Source organism: Cervus elaphus, chromosome 13 (genome assembly GCF_910594005.1).
Source record: "Cervus elaphus chromosome 13, mCerEla1.1, whole genome shotgun sequence".
In the NCBI taxonomy this organism is placed as follows: domain Eukaryota; kingdom Metazoa; phylum Chordata; class Mammalia; order Artiodactyla; family Cervidae; genus Cervus; species Cervus elaphus.
The window spans coordinates 24,279,216-24,295,452 of record NC_057827.1 but is presented as its reverse complement, the minus strand read 5'-3'; the positions used below and the strand labels follow the sequence as shown (position 1 = coordinate 24,295,452).

Genomic DNA, 16,237 nt, shown 5'->3' with positions numbered 1-16,237 from the left:
AAGCGTGCTGCACTCCAGTCAGAGCAGGCACTGACCTCTTCATTTTCATCCTCCTCCTCCTGCCGAAGAACCACGTCCAGGACGTTTCCCTTGATCTTGAAGTCTCGTGAGGTGCTAAGCTTTATATGCTTCATCAGGTTCACCTGGGACAGGATTGTAAACACAGGCGCAGTTTCCGACCAGTAAAACCTGCCCAGAGCTGCCTAAGCCATCCCTGATAAACCTTCAGTTGCTAGAGAAGCAAGTAGACACCCACTAGACTTCACATCAGGTTCCCTGTGTCAGTGTTTGGCTTCAGGCCATCAGGTCAGAAATAGCAAAGGATCAAATGTAGTCGACTCCCCCACCCAGTGCAGTTGCATTGCTTCAGTTTGCCAGGTCCCCTCACAGGGTAAGTGGACATCAGTACAAAAATAACAGAATATGCTTACCTTTGACCTCTTAGAAAGGTGGATGAGAAATTTTTCATACTGTTCAATGGCAAAGATGAGATTAGGAATTGGCTTGGTTTCCCGGAGAGCTCTGGCCTACAGGGCAAAGAGAAGACCTAAATTTGGGGTTCAGGAGTGGTAAAGTCCTCTGAAGCTGCCTGTCGCAGAACTGCTCGTGGCTTTGAGGGAAAGATAGTCTGACCTCCAATGAAATGCAGTTTTACTTATACACCAGTCATTGAGATTTTTTTTTGACAGTTCAGTTTCATCAAAGGACCTAAAAATGCCAATGAAGATGGCAATTAACCCTTCTACTTGTAATTCCTAAACATGTGTTTTCTAGAGGCTGCTGAGGGAAGGACCATGTGTAGGAATCTGGTTGCCTCTCTGACTTAGGATTCTGTAACAATGAGCCCACTCTGCCCTAGCTCTGTTTCCGCTCTAGTCTACAGATGCATTTTCATTGCTGCGATTCTCTCTCCCCTCAACTTGAATTGTAGCTTGTAGATCCTTCCATATATTTCTTATGCATATAGACATGTTTTTATATTTTTTAAACTACAAATGAAGACACTGTTCTCATCTTTTTTTCTTTAACATTATCTTAGAATTCTATATCTGAACATTTAGCTTTGTATTTTTTCATGTCTGCATAGTGTTCTACAGTACAAATATACTATAAAAGCCAGCCAGTGGGCATCTTAGTTTTCCCAATATTTCACTTTTACTTACAACATTACTAGAACTGAATATACACAGGCCTTTACAATTTCTCTCTTCTACAAGTAGAATTGTGGCATTAAAGACTGGTGCGTGTGAACAGTTATTGCCAAATGTTCCCCTTGAGAGAGGACTCAATTCTTACTTTGCCAGCAGTGCCCTGGAGAACCCACTTTCCGGCACCAATCTTTCACATCCTTTAAGAGGCACCTTTTCACTAACTTTTCCTACAATCAGCTCCTTCCCAATGGTTATCCTAAGCTATTTCTATTTTTGAAGAAAGAGCTCAAGATTTCCTGGTACTTCCTGAATAGAGCATATACAGAAGAAAAAGGCATTCCATCTGAACAAAGTCCATGAGCTGAGAAGCAGCCATATACAAATAAGCACATTTTCCCCAGCTTTACTGAGATGTAATTCACATACCAACCAGTTTACCCGTTATATTGCATACTTTTGTGTGTGTGTTTCTTTGTGCATTCACAGGGTTGTACAACCATCACCATAATTTACAGCATTTTCACACACCCCACTCCCACAAGAAACCCTATACCCATTTTAGCAGGCACCTTCCCGGTTTCTCTAACATCCCCCTAACCACTCCCACTCCCCAGTTCTAGACAACCACTAATTTCTCTTTTTAGATTTAACTTTTCTGGGCATTTTATATAAATGGATTCATATAACACATAGTCTTTGTCCGATTGGCTTCTTTTACTTAATGTATTTTCAAGGTTCATCAGCAACCATTTTTTATTTTTTTTAGGCTGTACTGCATGGCATGCAGGATCCTAGTTTCATGACCAGGGATCAAACCGGTGCCCCCCTGCAGTGGAAGCGCAGAGTCCCAACCACTGGACCAGCAGGGAACTCTCAGTGGCCATGTCTTGCTGTCAGCGACTTACCATGGCCGTGGGGCCGGCGGCCGTCTTCTTTTCTCCTGTGCATTTGAGGCTCCTACTGTGCTTGTTCTAAAGGACAGCAAACAAGTTCTCTCATTCCTGAAGGTCTTTCTGTAGAGCTACCAGGCTAGTGGTGATTTTCTAATGTGATGATTATAGCGATAATGGGGGAACTCTTAAGGGGACCAAGTCTGGGTGAAGAGATTATCCTGAAGCAGATGCTGGACAATGGGAAACAGTCTGGGACACTTTATAATCCTCAGATATTTTTCTGCTTTTTGTTGTTGCGAGATTTACAGTCTTGCTCTTGGATAGGTCTATCACATGGAAGTGAGGGTAGGACCCACTGTTATTAACACTAGGGCAGCCAAGGGACTTGTGAGCTACAAAAGAACTGTCAAGGTGGGAGTAGGACTAGGTGTTCCCTACTGGGACCTTCGCTAAAAGGGCTGTAGAAAAGACAGGAAGCTGGAGAGGTTGTTCCCAGAGCCATGTGTCTCACATGACAAGTGGTTACAGGCTCCAGAAAGGTTTAAAGGTCATAGAAACACTTTGTTTCCCTATGTTGCAGATAATCAAAATAAAGAGCTCCTGGAGAAAGGAAGAACCAAGAAGGGGACCAAGAAGCACAGGGTTCTGATAAGGCAGGAGAGAACGGACCGTGAGTCAGAGACCACCCAAGCGTGAGGTGCACAAACAGGAACCTGCTACCTGAAGGGGCGTGCTGTGCCCTCTAGGAATGACATACCACGCCCCAAGGGACAACTAACAGAGTTAAAAACAGAGGCCTGCAAATGGAGAGAAATTACACTACTACAGCCATGTGAGAGAGGAGGCTTGGTCCACAGGGCATGTTCTGGAAAACAAGAAAATGTAGGGATCCCAGAGATGCTGGTGTGAAGAAACTTATTTTTGGCCCTGGAAGGCAGGGTAGAGGGCGAATACTTTGTAGGGGAGGGGCAGAGAGCAGCACAGGTAGAACTTGTGACCAAATGGGAAGTGAGCCATCTTCCTAAAAGTTGTACCCCAGAAAGGACCTTGTTGAAACTCCCTAAATCAATCCCAGTTACGGCCTGTTTCTGCTGATTCAGGCAGGACTAAAACTAGGGGAAGAGAAGTATCTTTTAAAGGTATACAGTCCTGAGCAGGATGCTAAGCTAAGGGTTTTGGAGCAATGGCTTTCACTGCTTTCCTCTCACTGAGATCCAAAGCTATGGGAAAAAAGAAGGGGCTAAAAGAGAATAAGCAGCTCTTTGAAAGATGTGGCAAATGCAATCCATATTTCTAGATAAAAGTTGGAGAGAGTTAATGGAACCATGGGCTCTTGGCTCATTAAGCACATCTCACAAAGACAAAAAGTGCCTGTGGATCAGCTGACTTGTCAAATAAGGCTTTAAGTCAAACACAGATCCAGAAGGGGAGAAATATCCAAGGAGGAATACATCAACCAGTTTTTGTGTAATGTAGAAAAAAAGATAGTCTAGAAGGTGCCTAGTGATAAGCAGAAGAAAAGCTTGAGAATGGGTCAAACACAAAACCCCAAACCTCCCAGCATTTTACATGTCAGTGAGTATCAAATATGGTTCCAGAGCAGGGGCTGGCCAACTACAACCAAGAGGCCAAATCCAGCTCACCGCTTGTTTTTCAAAAGTTTCACTGAACACAGCCAAGCTCATTCATTGTATATTGACTATGGCTGCTTTTATTCTGCAACGGCAAAGTTTAGTTGTGACAGTGACTCTATGGCCTACAAAACCTAAAGCATTTACCATTTGGCCCTTTGCAGAAAGTTTGCTGACCACTGTCATGGAGTCAAAGAACCTGGTTCGAACCTCAGCTTTGCCCCCTTTTTTGGCCGTACCACATGGCACGTGGGATATTAGTTCCCCAACCAGTGATCACACCCACGCCCCCTAAATCAGAAGCTCGGAATCTTAACCTATCTGTTTTTGGTCTTATGTCTGACAGCTTGGGAAATGATGCTCTAAGGTCCTGTTCATTTTATTGGAACAATTTAGAGAATACCTGCCTGGTGTTGTGTTAGGCACTTTCCACAAGTCACCTCATTTATCCTCACTATGCCTGCCACTACTTCACTCACATTCCCAAAGGAGTGGGTTTGGAATCACCCAGAAATAAACCAAGTCACTGAGCCTAAGGATGCTTGTTTCTCCTCTGCTCCAAGTGCAACCATACCAAACGCTTTTTCTCTCTAAATCAATTTTTTTTTTTTTTAAAGATCTTCCTGCTGCAAAGACTTCAAGCCTTGGCGTGTCCTCAGATGGACACCTCTGGCTTATTTTAAGTAGAAGAAACTTTATATACACTCAGCTCAGGTGAGTGAGCAGTCCCCTGGGAATATAAGGAGTCCTTTCTCACTTGAAGATACATCGTGATACAAACAATCACTTACCTGTACATAAGAAATAAACGAATAGCATAGAGGGGTCAGATGTGAACCAGACAGCTTCACCTGCAGCAAAGGAGAAAGAAATCAATGTAACTGTAGGAATAAGATGCTTTCCCCATTCCTAGGAAAGGCATTCTCAACTCACCAGTTTTTCCATATTTTTTGGAATTCCTGTGGAGCGCTGATACACCTGGAGATACTAACAAAAGAATCCAAGATTTAGTATTAGGCAAAGGCAGGACACCCATTTCTCTCAAAGGTTTCATAAAGTTCTAGGGAAAAGTGTTGGAATCTTGCATGCATGCATGCTCGGTCATGGCCAACTCTGCGACCCTATGGACTGTCATGTGCCAGGCTCCTCCGTCCATGGGATTTCCCAGGCAAGAGTACTGGAGTGGGTTGCCATTACATACTCCGGGGGACACTTTCCAACCCAGGGATTGAACCCGCATCTCATGTTTCCTGCACTGGCAGGCAGATTCTTTATCACTGAGCCACCTGGGAATCCAGATTTAGTATGCTATTCCTATATAGATGTCCCATGAAACTATAGGTAGTGATGCAGCAAGCACATGGTGTATGACTATTGCTCTGGCTGGAGAGAGAAAAGAAAATAAGCTACCCAGATTCATGGAGAATCTTAGACTCCAGGCTTCCTTTTTTCCCTCCCCTAAGCTCCAAAGCTTCCCAGATAAGAGGCAATGAAAGATTTCTGTTTCTGACTTGTTCCATTTATTGCTTCAAAAATCCTTCAGGGTGATAGTCCCTGCATCTAGAAAGCCAATGATCTTGCTGTTTTTCCTTTAGAAAAAGCCAATAAGATTATAGAGGTTCTCAGTACTTCGACCACAGAAGCCAGTTAGCCACATGCTATAGCCAGAGCTGCACCTTCTCAGAAATGGCAGTGCTGCTGTTTGGGTATATGGTGTGAGGCAGTCCACCATCTTTCTTGAGTTGTCTGTGCCTTCCTAAGTAATATGGGTCATTGCTAGAATCGGAACTAAATTATGTAGTTCCAACCACTCTTGAATGTCTGCTGAGAATCAAAATACTGCAAATATAAAGTTTCTTGTTAACGGATACTAAGAAGCATTAACTTACACTCAGGGCAAGTATACCTTGTATTTTCAAAAAATAAACTTATTCCCTACTCATATACCTGACCTGTGAGGCATTTAACACCTACTTGTTAAAGGACAAACACCTTTTCGGTGTCCAGACTGGTCTGAAATTGTCTAATTTTTTGTGTAATTGGAATCAGATTAAATTCTCTAGCTAAAGTTTAGACTTGAGTCTTAGAAGGTGTTTGAAAAGGCATTTACACTCAATCATTTACATTCAATCAAGAGGTATTTACATTCATTATACTCAATCATGTGAACGACATACTCATATGCTAAAGAAATACGGAGCTCTAAAAACAGATTTAGAATTATGCTTCCACTGTTATTCCCAGGCCTGTGGAGTCAGCTGCCATCTACGGGTCACACTGTGACTTGCAGAGACGTGGACACGGACTCCGCACTGGCGTGTGCACCACCAGGAGCACGGTCCCGGCTGGGGGGGGCAGAGTGACGGTGACCGACTCCGATACTCACATATTTGACCAGTGCCGTGAGAGTGGTGTACATTTTGCAAAGGTCCTTTAACAAGGTGTCCACACAGCTGCCTGATGGCAGGGCTGTCTGCACCAGCTCGTGGAAAAATGTGAGCAGAGTTCCCAACTGTATGATGGTGACTTTCTCCATGGGACGGTTTGTTAGGGCTGCCTGAGAAGAGGCCTCTTCTGAAAGGAAATGAAGTTTTAGCACATTCAAACCCAATTCACCTTATTTTCTAGTTCAAGTCAAAGAGATTTAGAAACCAACTAAACATCATTAACTAGGAAGTCTGGATGCAGAATACATTAATAATTATGCTGTCATAAGCCACACTACCGTCTACTTTCATTACTTTGGAAATCTAGCACAAACGAACAGACAGAGCCCAGGGGCTCTGCCTTTATGTTTTCTCCAGTTCAGATTTTAGTTGACTTGGCTTTGATCACAATTCCTGGAACCTCTCCCTCAACTCGTGTTACCTGGTATGATTTTTTGATTCGCTTGTCCCTTAAGCTTGGTGATCAGCCAGTCCACTTCTTCTAGGACCTTCTCAGCTTTACTCAGAACAAGCAGCTGTGAAAGAAAAAAACGCCTGACATGGCTCACTACACACAGCTGCTGGTGTAACATGATAGCCACGGCCCCCCGTGGGTGGGTTACAGGCCTCAGGACTTGAGCCACTGTAATTCACTCCTCACAGGGAATAAAATGGAAGGGATGACAAGGCTATTTCCCAAGTGTCAGGGATCAACACTTACACAGACAGTAGGGGCAGCTGTTTTCAAATTCACCAATGCAAAGTGGTTTGTTTTCTCCACTTCTACATCCTGGGCACGGAAAGAGAGGTGAGATGTAATGACAGTAAGGCTGTTCCCCTGGCCTCTGCTCCCAACTCGGGGCACCGTACTGAAGGCTCACAACAGTACCTCGTCTAGGTCTCCAAGATGTCCATGGATATCCTGGGACAAGTCACGCAGCAGACTAACAGGACTCTTACACGAAACATGGAGGCTGAAGAGCAAACTCAGCATGCCCTTGGAGAAGGAGGCATCCTCTAGAAGTAGAAAGGAAAGAAAATTCAGTTATAATCCCAGTCAGTCCTGTAGCAGGTGGGTGCCTAACTGGAATGCTAGCCTGTCATGTTTCAGGCACAACATCCCCATGCTGCACACACTCCAACCCAGGCAGCTGGCCCACAAAGGTACCCTTCGACCCACGGGTGCAAGTGATGGGGATGTTTCCCATTTATTAGTCACTATCATCACACAGCTAGCATACAGGTCAAGAAATATGAGCACCCCAGGACACCCCTCACCCCACCAAGGAAGCTGTCATTCTGCCTTGTAACCTCACAGCGAGTTTTGTCTGATTTTGGACTTGATCTAGTAGAATCACAGAGTGAGTACTCTTTTGTGTCTGTCGTCTATTGAACGTTCTGTACGCCAGACCCTCCACGTCATGTGTCAGCGGGGTCTGTTCATCCTCACTGCTGCAGGGTCCCACCGTGTGCATACAGCACAACCCCTTGATCCATTCTACTGCTGACAAACGTTTGGGTTTGGTGTTGCCTGTTAGAACGGTGCTGCTGTGAGAATTTTCCCACCTGTTTTTGCTAGGAGTGGAACTGCTTGATTGTAAGCCTACGTTTAATTTTAGTAGTTAAGTATTGCTAAACAGTTTTCCAGAGTGGTTTTACCAACTGACACCTCCAGCAGCAGTGAATGAGAGGCTCAACTGCACTATATTCTTACCAACCCTTGGGACTGGTTTATGTGTATTTCTTCCTTTTGGCTACTCTGGTGAATGTGTAATTTTCTAAATGTTGTTTGGTGGTGATGATTTTATATAAAGCCGAAAAAGGAAATATGGCAGGAAACTTACCCCAACTGTTTTCCTTGCAAATCTTAGATGTCCAGGATAACATCTGCACAAACTAGAGATCATTCAGATATTATAGAAACATTCAAAAGACAGACCTAGGTGCTTTCAGACTAAAAGAGCTCTAGTCCTTTCCAAGTCTAAGCAAATCACCTGCTAAAACATGTGCCTGGATCTAAAGTGGTACTCTACTAAAAAATAGCATAAAAATAAGTCCAAACTTATGAGAATAATTACTGATTCTTTTCTTAAATATAGCCTATGACTCAATTCTCAAATGTTCTCATTAAGGGCCAAAGGTCCTGGGATCTGGGCTGTTATTTGAGCTTCCTTGGCCACTCCCACCACGGTCTGGGGCCAAAGTGCCCTTCTTCCTCTTCCCATGCCCAGCACTCTCTGCATCTGAGACATCTTTTAAGGATAGTAAGCTAACAGAGGCATAGGAGAGTAAGATCCTGGCCACAGTGACAGTCAAATTAGCCTTTAGGAACCAAAAGGCCACAGGAGGTTAAAAGGGAGCAGGGAGAAAAAAGAAAAGGGGCAAAAAAAAAAAAGTTGGGGACGCTTAAGGCCTTGGACTAGTAGGTCGTGTTTTGCTAGACACACATTCAGCTTTTTGCTTCAGCAGTTGTTTGGGATAGGCTTCTAGCCACCAAGACACTGAAATGCAGTGCTGTTTAAAGGTAAAATGACCAGTAAGAATTCAGGTTTTGATCTGTCAGGGAAAAAGATAACTTCAGAGGCTAAATGAAAATTCTCTGTGAACTGATATAAAAGTATTTCCCAGAATACAGTGATTACTGTAGAATACAGATGTCCAGAATACAGTGTTAAATGTAATAAATAAATAGAGCAGGATGTTGAACAGGCTTTTGTGTGAAGAGGGCAGGGTTAGGCATAAGAAGCTATATTCATATGGCTGTACAGGAAGAAAAGAACTCTTTACACAAGAAACTAAAAGGTATTTACTTGCTGGGGGAGAAGAGCTGAACAGATGGAGGACACGGACAGAAAGGTGACAATCTCCTGCAAATCTTTTTATAATGTCTGGTTTTCAAATCAAAGAACTTTATTACCCATTCAAAGTAAAATTAAAAAATTTTAGACACACTACCCAAAATTATGAGGGGGTGGTAAAATTTTAAAAATTTCTTCTTTGTGTTAGCCTTTCCAAATCTATTTTCCTTCAAATATCCCCATGTTCCAATTCCCTGTGTTTCTTTCCTAGTCTTGGGCTCCTTGCAGCAAAAGTAGCAACATGAAGGAATGAAGCTGAAAGTAAAGTGGGAATGCATTGTTCCAATCTAGGATGAAATAAGTAGCAATGGGGATTTTCTTTGGGCTGCCTGGAACTAGGACAAGAGGAAAATCAAGTCTGCTTTTTCAGTACTCAAATGTCATAACATACTAGGCTGTAGTCTGGTTAGCTCCTCCTAAAAGCAAGGGCTTACACAAGGAGGACTGCACCTCAGCACTCTCAACTGGTCTCCCCACAGGTCAGGAAGTAGAAGTGGGAGGACCACATAGCCCTAGGCTCTCAAGGACTCTCTTTATCATCCTTTAGGGAAATTACTCCTGAATGGAACAGACCCACAGAATATGGCACTTCTCTTATTTCACATATATATGGGTACACATATTCTTCGTGTATATGTGCAGACCCAAGCACATATACCTAAAATCTATCTGGGTAGAACGGATTCTATTTTAGGACTATAATCATGCTTTCTGACTTATCACCGTTTGTTGAATATCCCCCAAACTCAGAATCAGCTAATTTTGATGAGAAAGTTAACTGCTGAATGTCAGCTACCTTGATAATAACATACTTTCATCTTAGAAAACACCAAAGGGGAGGGGGTAGGGAAACACAAGAAGGTTGAAGGCCCCACAGATAAAAAACTTTTTTTTTTTTTACAGTGCTTACTGTTTACCCTTGACAGTGGCCAAATAAACAAAAACAGTAACTACGTCATGGTAGAAACACTATGTGTGTGTGGGGTGGGTACATCTTACAAATCTCATATTAATTCAGGAACATAATGATACATGATTTTAAATAAGCCAGATTTCATTTTTATCATAACTGGCACTTCCTTATACATAAGTATTAAGGTTTACTTCTAAAAGTTCTATCTGTATTTTATTTATTTATAATATGCATATTATTCAAAACCAAATTATTTAATTTTTATGGGTTGATGATATGATTTAGGATAAGTCTCTCCTGTCAGATCAATCTTTTTCATAATTTCCAGAAGTGTTTGCTTATGTTTCTTCTTTCCAATAAATTGCATCACTCTGTCTAGTTCTAAATAAATAAATAAATAAATAAATAAATAAGCAAGCCAGATTTCAGGAGGACATTTAGCTGTACACTGTCAGATGTAGTACTCCTGGCCTTCTGGGGGATGCAAAGTGGGACTGATTGATGCTCATACCTCAGCAGAGATGGGCTTCAGCAGCTTGGACAAGCTGGTGAGAACAGTGACCAGAAGCAAGGCTTCTTTGCTCTTAAAGTCTTCCTCTTGGCTGCTAAGTAAATTCAACAAGGACCTCTGAGAAAAGATACACAGAAACATTAGCAGACATGATACTAGCAAAGAGAAGAGACATCTAGCCAGAGATTCCTAAGGCTGGGACAGAAATGACTCAAAAATACCAAAAATCCAAGAGGATAAAATCTGGAAATAAGACCTGGATTGAGCAGGTAGTTTCCTACCCTGTTTGTGATCAGACATCTGAGTGTTCTTTTGAGAGCTATGGACTCCTTCTCCTCCAAACCCCTGCCACATATACATTAGGAATGAACTGTGCACCCAGTTTTGTTTATTTTAGGCTGCACCACACAGCTTGTGGGACCTTAGCTCCCTGACAAGGGACAGATCACGGGCCCAGTGTAAGTGCTGTGTCCCAACCGCTGATCGCCACAACGTTCCAGTGCACCCAGGCCTGGGTGGCTCACCACCTCCTGAGGCCCACTCACTCACCTGAGGGCTAGACAGACCCCAACACTGGCGTTCCCTACACACCTTCCGCTTCCCTTTTCTCTGTTTCTCTCTCACCACCCAGAACACTGTCTTTGGTCTGTCAGTCCCTCCCCACTACAGCGTAAGCTCTGTGAGGGTAGGGTTGTGTCTCTTATTCCTTGTTATATCTTCAGCGCCTAGACAGTTTCTGGCATGTGATATGAACTTTAACATTATTAAAGAAATCCTCTGGGATAAAAGCTCCTGATACGTGACAACTAGTGGTTAGAACCATATGACAGACAAAGCCAAGTTACTCCCTGCAGGAGTGGGCTCCTGGCAAGCTCTTTGTATAATATCAGCTCAAACAGTGACTCTTAGAGGCAATGAATGCTGCAGATTGGGGTGGCTTGACACACATCCTTCCTGCAATGCTTTTAAACGCATTATCTTTCACTCTCAGAGCTGTGTCAAGTTGCTTGAATGACAACCCAGAAAAAATTGCTGTCCTACTTGCGGACGGTCTGCCTGTTCCCACCAGCTGGCCTGGCTAACGGTCCCTTTCTGAGGACCCTCACAAAGCACAGCAGTCTCCTAGGCTTCTCACCTGGAACTGCCGGATCTGGAAAGCTGCTCTCTCAGAGACACTGACTTCCTCCTCCTCTTCCTCCTTATCTGTAGCATCTAGGAAAGGAAAAGAACACTATCTGCTTTGAAAGGGGCTTGGCTTTTTTCTTTGCCAAGCTAAAATTTTAGGAAGCCAAAAGTCTGGAGGCAGCTTTAATTATATTCCTAACATTCTGCAGCTTCTTAAGGCTATATTCAGTTTCTCAGTCCCATCTGTGGTTAAGTGGAATCCAGTAAGTGCCAGTTCTGAATCCACTAGGTGTCACTCCTTAGCCACACTGGGACTCTTCGCAGGTGTCCTCTGCTAGGCTAACAACTGGAATCAAGAGGTTTGGTTGAGAGAGAGAGACTCAGATCGAGCCAAGTTATCAAAACTGAAATGCCCACCCAGAGCCTTGAGAAACTGATGGCACTTGGGCTGGTAGAACTGCTGCACGGCACTGAGTATCTTCTGCAAGCCCTCTAAGCACAGCAGCGAGATGTTCTTTCCTTTCTCTTTCTTCCCCAACTCTTCCACTGAGGTAGGGATTGAAGTGTATCTCCAAAGCAAGACCCTGGGGAAAAGTGATTTTATTTTCAAAGTCAAGTTCACTGAGATACAATTTCCATACAGTAAAATTCCCATCCTGTAAATGTATGGCTCTGCTGACTCACTTCCATAGTCGTGTACTCACCCCCCTCAATCTAGACATTTCCATCACCCCAAAAGTTCTCATGTGCTCCTTTGCGGTCAGTTCTCTTTGATTTCCCAGGCAACCACTGATCTGTTTCCTGTCCTGGTGGTTTTACAGTTTACAAACTATCATATAAAAATGGTATCATTCATTATGTAGCTTTTAGAGTCTGGCTTTGCTAACAGCATATGGTTTTGAGATTCACCTTTGTTGTTGCACGTACTGGTAGCTTGTTGCATTTTACTGCTGAGTAGTATTCCAGGGTATGAATGTACCACAGCTTGCATATTCACCGATTTATCATCTTTAGGTTGTTTCCAGATTTTGCTATTACAGATAAAACTACTATATACAAACTTTTATAAGAACATCTGCTTTCATTTCTTTTGGGTAAATACCTAAGAGTGGAATGGGTATATCGTAAGATAGGTGTGTGCTTAATTTTTTAAGAAATTGCCAAATTATTTTCCAAAGTGGCTGCACCATTTTACATTTACGTCAACAGTGTATAAGAGTTTAAATTCTGGGCGTCCCTGGAGGCTCAGTGGTAAAGAATCCACCTACCAATCAGGAGACACGGGTTTGATCCCTGATCTTAGAAGATTCTACATACAGTGGAGCAACTAATTACTTGAGCCTGTGCTCTAAAGCCCAGGAGCTGCAACTACTGAAGCCCGTGGCTCAAGAGCCCGCGCTCTGCAACATGAGAAGCCTGTGCGCCGCAACTAGAGTAGCCCCCGCTCACTCCAACTGGAGAAAAGGCCGCACAGCAAGAAGACCCAGGGTAGCCAAAAGTAAATACATAAATGAATATTAAGAAACCAAAAAAACATGGAGTTTAAATTCTTCCACATCCACGACAACACTTTGGTATAGTCAATCTAAACTTTTAGGCATTTTATTATTTTTTATTTTTTTTTCTAGGCATTTTAATAGGTGTTTACACCGAGGAAACCAGAATTAAGAGAGACACGTGTACCCCAATGTTCATCGCAGCACTGTTTACAATAGCCAGAACATGGAAACAACCTAGATGTCCACTGGCAGACAAATGGATAAGAAAGCTGTGGTACCATATACACAATGGAATATTATTCAGCTATTAAAAAGAATGCATTTGAATCAGTTCTAATGAGGTGGATGAAACTGGAGCGAAGTAAGTCAGAAAGAAAAACACCAATACAGTTAATTAATGCATATATATGGAATTTAAAAAGATGGTAACGGTGACCCTATATGAGACTGCAAAAGAGACACAGATATAAAGAACAGACTTGAACTCTGTGGGAGAAGGCGAGGGTGGGATGATTTGAGAGAATAGCATTGAATCATGTATATTATCATATGTGAAAATAGATCGTCAGTCCAGGTTCAATGCATGAGACAGGGTGCTCAGGGCTGGTGCACTGGGATGACCCTGAGGGATGGGATGGGGAGGGAGGTGGGGGGTGGTTCAGGATGGGGAACACATGTACTCCCATGGCTGATTCATGTGAATATATGGCAAAAACCACCACAATATTGTAAAGTAATTAGCCTCCAATTAAAATAAATAAATAAATTTTAAAAAGAAAAAAAAATAGGTATTTAGCGATATCTCATTGTGATTTTAATTTGCATTAACCTAGGGCTGCAGTCTGTGGGGTCGCGAAGAGTCAGACACGACTGAGCGACTTCATTTTCACTTTTAATTTTCATGCATTGGAGAAGGAAATGGCAACCCACTCCAGTGTTCTTGCCTGGAGAATCCCAGGGACAGCAGAGCCTGGTGGGCTGCCGTCTATGGGGTCGCACAGAGTTGGACACGACTGACGCGACTTAGCAGCAGCAGCAGCAGTGACTAATTATGTTGATCATCCTTTCGTGTTCTTATTTGCCTCCTATACATCTTATTTGGTAAAGCGTCTGTTAAAACACTTTATCCATTTTCTCAATTTGATTGTTTTCTTAAAAAGTTTGAGAGTTCTTCATATACTCTGGTTACCAGTCCATCATCAGACAAGTGTTTTGCAAATATTTCCTATTAATTCGTGGCTTGTCTTCTAATTTCCTTAGGAGTGTTTTTCAAGGAACAGAGTTAAATTTTTTAAAAATATTGATTGTGCTTCTGGTATTATACCTAGGAAATTTTTTACCTAAAACAAGGTTGCAAAGGTTTTTCTGTCTTCTAGATGTTTTACAATATTTGGTTTTACACTTATGCCTCTGATTCATTTCAAGTCAATATTTTGTTATAACATGAGAAATGGATCAAGGTTCATTTTTTTTCACATCAGTTCAGTTCTCAGTCATGTCTGACTCTTTTCGACCCCATGGACTGCAGCATGCCAGGCTTCCCTGTCCATTACCAACTCCCAGAGCTTGCTCAGACTGATATCCGTTGAGTTGGTGATGCCATCCAAACATCACATCCTCTGTCTTCCCCTTCTCCTCCTGCCTTCAATCTTTCCCAGCATCAGGGTCTTTTCAAGTGAGTCAGTTCTTCACATCAGATGGCCAAAGTATTGGAATTTCAGCTTCAGCATCAGTCCTTCCAAAGAATATTCAGGGCTGATTTCCTGTAGGATGGACTGGTTTGATCTCCTTGCAGTCCAAAGGACTCTCAAGAGTCTTCTTCAACACATCAATTGATTCTAAAGCATCAATTCTTTGGCACTCAGCTTTCTTTATAGCCCAACTCTCACATCCATACATGACTACTTGAAAAAAACCGTAGCTTTGACTAGACAGACCTTTGTTGGCATGTCATGTCTCTGCTTTTTAATATGCTGTTTAGGTTGGGCATAGCTTTTCTTCCAAAGAGCAAGCGTCTTTTAATTTCATTTTTTCACATATTCCTGTACAATTGTTCCAGAAACATTTGTTTGAAAAGACTTTTCTTTCTCCATTCCATTATCTTGGTACCTTTGTCAAAAGTCCAAAGACCATACTTGTGTGGATCAGTTCTGAACCATCTATTTCTGTTCCACTGATTCTGGCAATACCTCACTATCTTAAATACTTATTAATGTTCTATAAATATTGTTAAGTCAAGCTGGATGATAGTGTTGTTCGAGTCTTCCACATCCTTCCCGATTTTCTATCTAATTCTACTGATTACTGAGAAAGGTAGATTTGTGTATTTCTCCTTCAGTATTACCGTTTTTGCCTTAAGTATTTTGAAGCTGTTATTAGGTGCTATTAGGTAGGTACATATACATTTAAAACTGTTCTGTCTGCTTGATGAATTATTTAGTCATTATGTAATATCCCTTTTTATTCCTGGTATTAGAATAACATTTTATATGTGGCCAACAATCCACACCAAAACAGGACTAGGAAAAAACCCCAACATAGTGAGTGACTGCACTTCCACCTTTGGGTATGCCCGACTTCAAACCACCTTACTCCCCACCCAACTTCAAACCACCTTCCTCTCCCCAACCCCCTTGCCGATCTCCTCTCTTGGAGATGCCACGGCAAGTGGAACAGGTCCTAAGGGTGCGTGGGGCTTACCGAGTTATGTCACAGAGGCTCTGAAAGACCTTCTCTGGGTTCTGGCCATCGGGGCCACTCACATGCCCTGTTTCCTTTAGCTGCTGGACCTTCTGCAGAGCTACGTTCACTGCGTAGCGCATGAACTCATTGCTGGACCTCAGAACAGACAGGCTCTCTTCATGACTCTGGGTACTGTCCCTAGACAGGAAAAAAGAGACAGAAAGATTCCCCTGCTTCTGGGACCTGAAATTACGTTTTCTAGGGACAGTTCACAATAGCACCCAGCCAGCTCTAAAGACAGACTTGAGGCAGCCCACGCCAGAGTCACTGCCGAGGCTGTCTTTCTACAAATATTATTCTCAGTGTTACCTCCCTTTCTCCCTCTTCCCCCAATCCTTTAACTTTGATGAAATTTAAAGGTCAGTCTTAGTTAACTTCCTTTAATGTTTTTTTTGTTGTTCCTTTTTTTTTAAATTCAGGCTTTTCTTTCCCCTTTTCATGCTACTTAGGTTGATTTCTTGGAATCCATCCTATCTTTTCATCCACTA

At 42.6% G+C, this 16,237-nt stretch overlaps 1 protein-coding gene across 4 annotated transcripts in view; it reads right to left on the bottom strand.

Annotated features, from left to right (window-relative positions):
- The window catches only part of FANCI (FA complementation group I), a 62,432-nt gene that overhangs the window by 1,013 nt on the left and 45,182 nt on the right, over nucleotides 1-16,237 (bottom strand). For 3 of the 4 annotated variants that reach the window (XM_043921638.1, XM_043921639.1, XM_043921640.1), the window contains exons 24-37: nucleotides 15,708-15,887; nucleotides 11,926-12,092; nucleotides 11,519-11,595; nucleotides 10,384-10,500; nucleotides 7,946-7,997; nucleotides 6,991-7,118; nucleotides 6,823-6,891; nucleotides 6,544-6,637; nucleotides 6,062-6,249; nucleotides 4,609-4,662; nucleotides 4,467-4,526; nucleotides 2,057-2,122; nucleotides 432-527; nucleotides 36-143 (exon numbers count right to left, since the gene is read on the bottom strand). In XM_043921638.1, the coding sequence (XP_043777573.1) occupies nucleotides 36-143; nucleotides 432-527; nucleotides 2,057-2,122; nucleotides 4,467-4,526; nucleotides 4,609-4,662; nucleotides 6,062-6,249; nucleotides 6,544-6,637; nucleotides 6,823-6,891; nucleotides 6,991-7,118; nucleotides 7,946-7,997; nucleotides 10,384-10,500; nucleotides 11,519-11,595; nucleotides 11,926-12,092; nucleotides 15,708-15,887 (1,456 nt within the window). The remainder of the gene's footprint in view (nucleotides 1-35; nucleotides 144-431; nucleotides 528-2,056; nucleotides 2,123-4,466; nucleotides 4,527-4,608; nucleotides 4,663-6,061; nucleotides 6,250-6,543; nucleotides 6,638-6,822; nucleotides 6,892-6,990; nucleotides 7,119-7,945; nucleotides 7,998-10,383; nucleotides 10,501-11,518; nucleotides 11,596-11,925; nucleotides 12,093-15,707; nucleotides 15,888-16,237) is intronic. The other variant, XM_043921641.1, reaches the window with a different exon arrangement.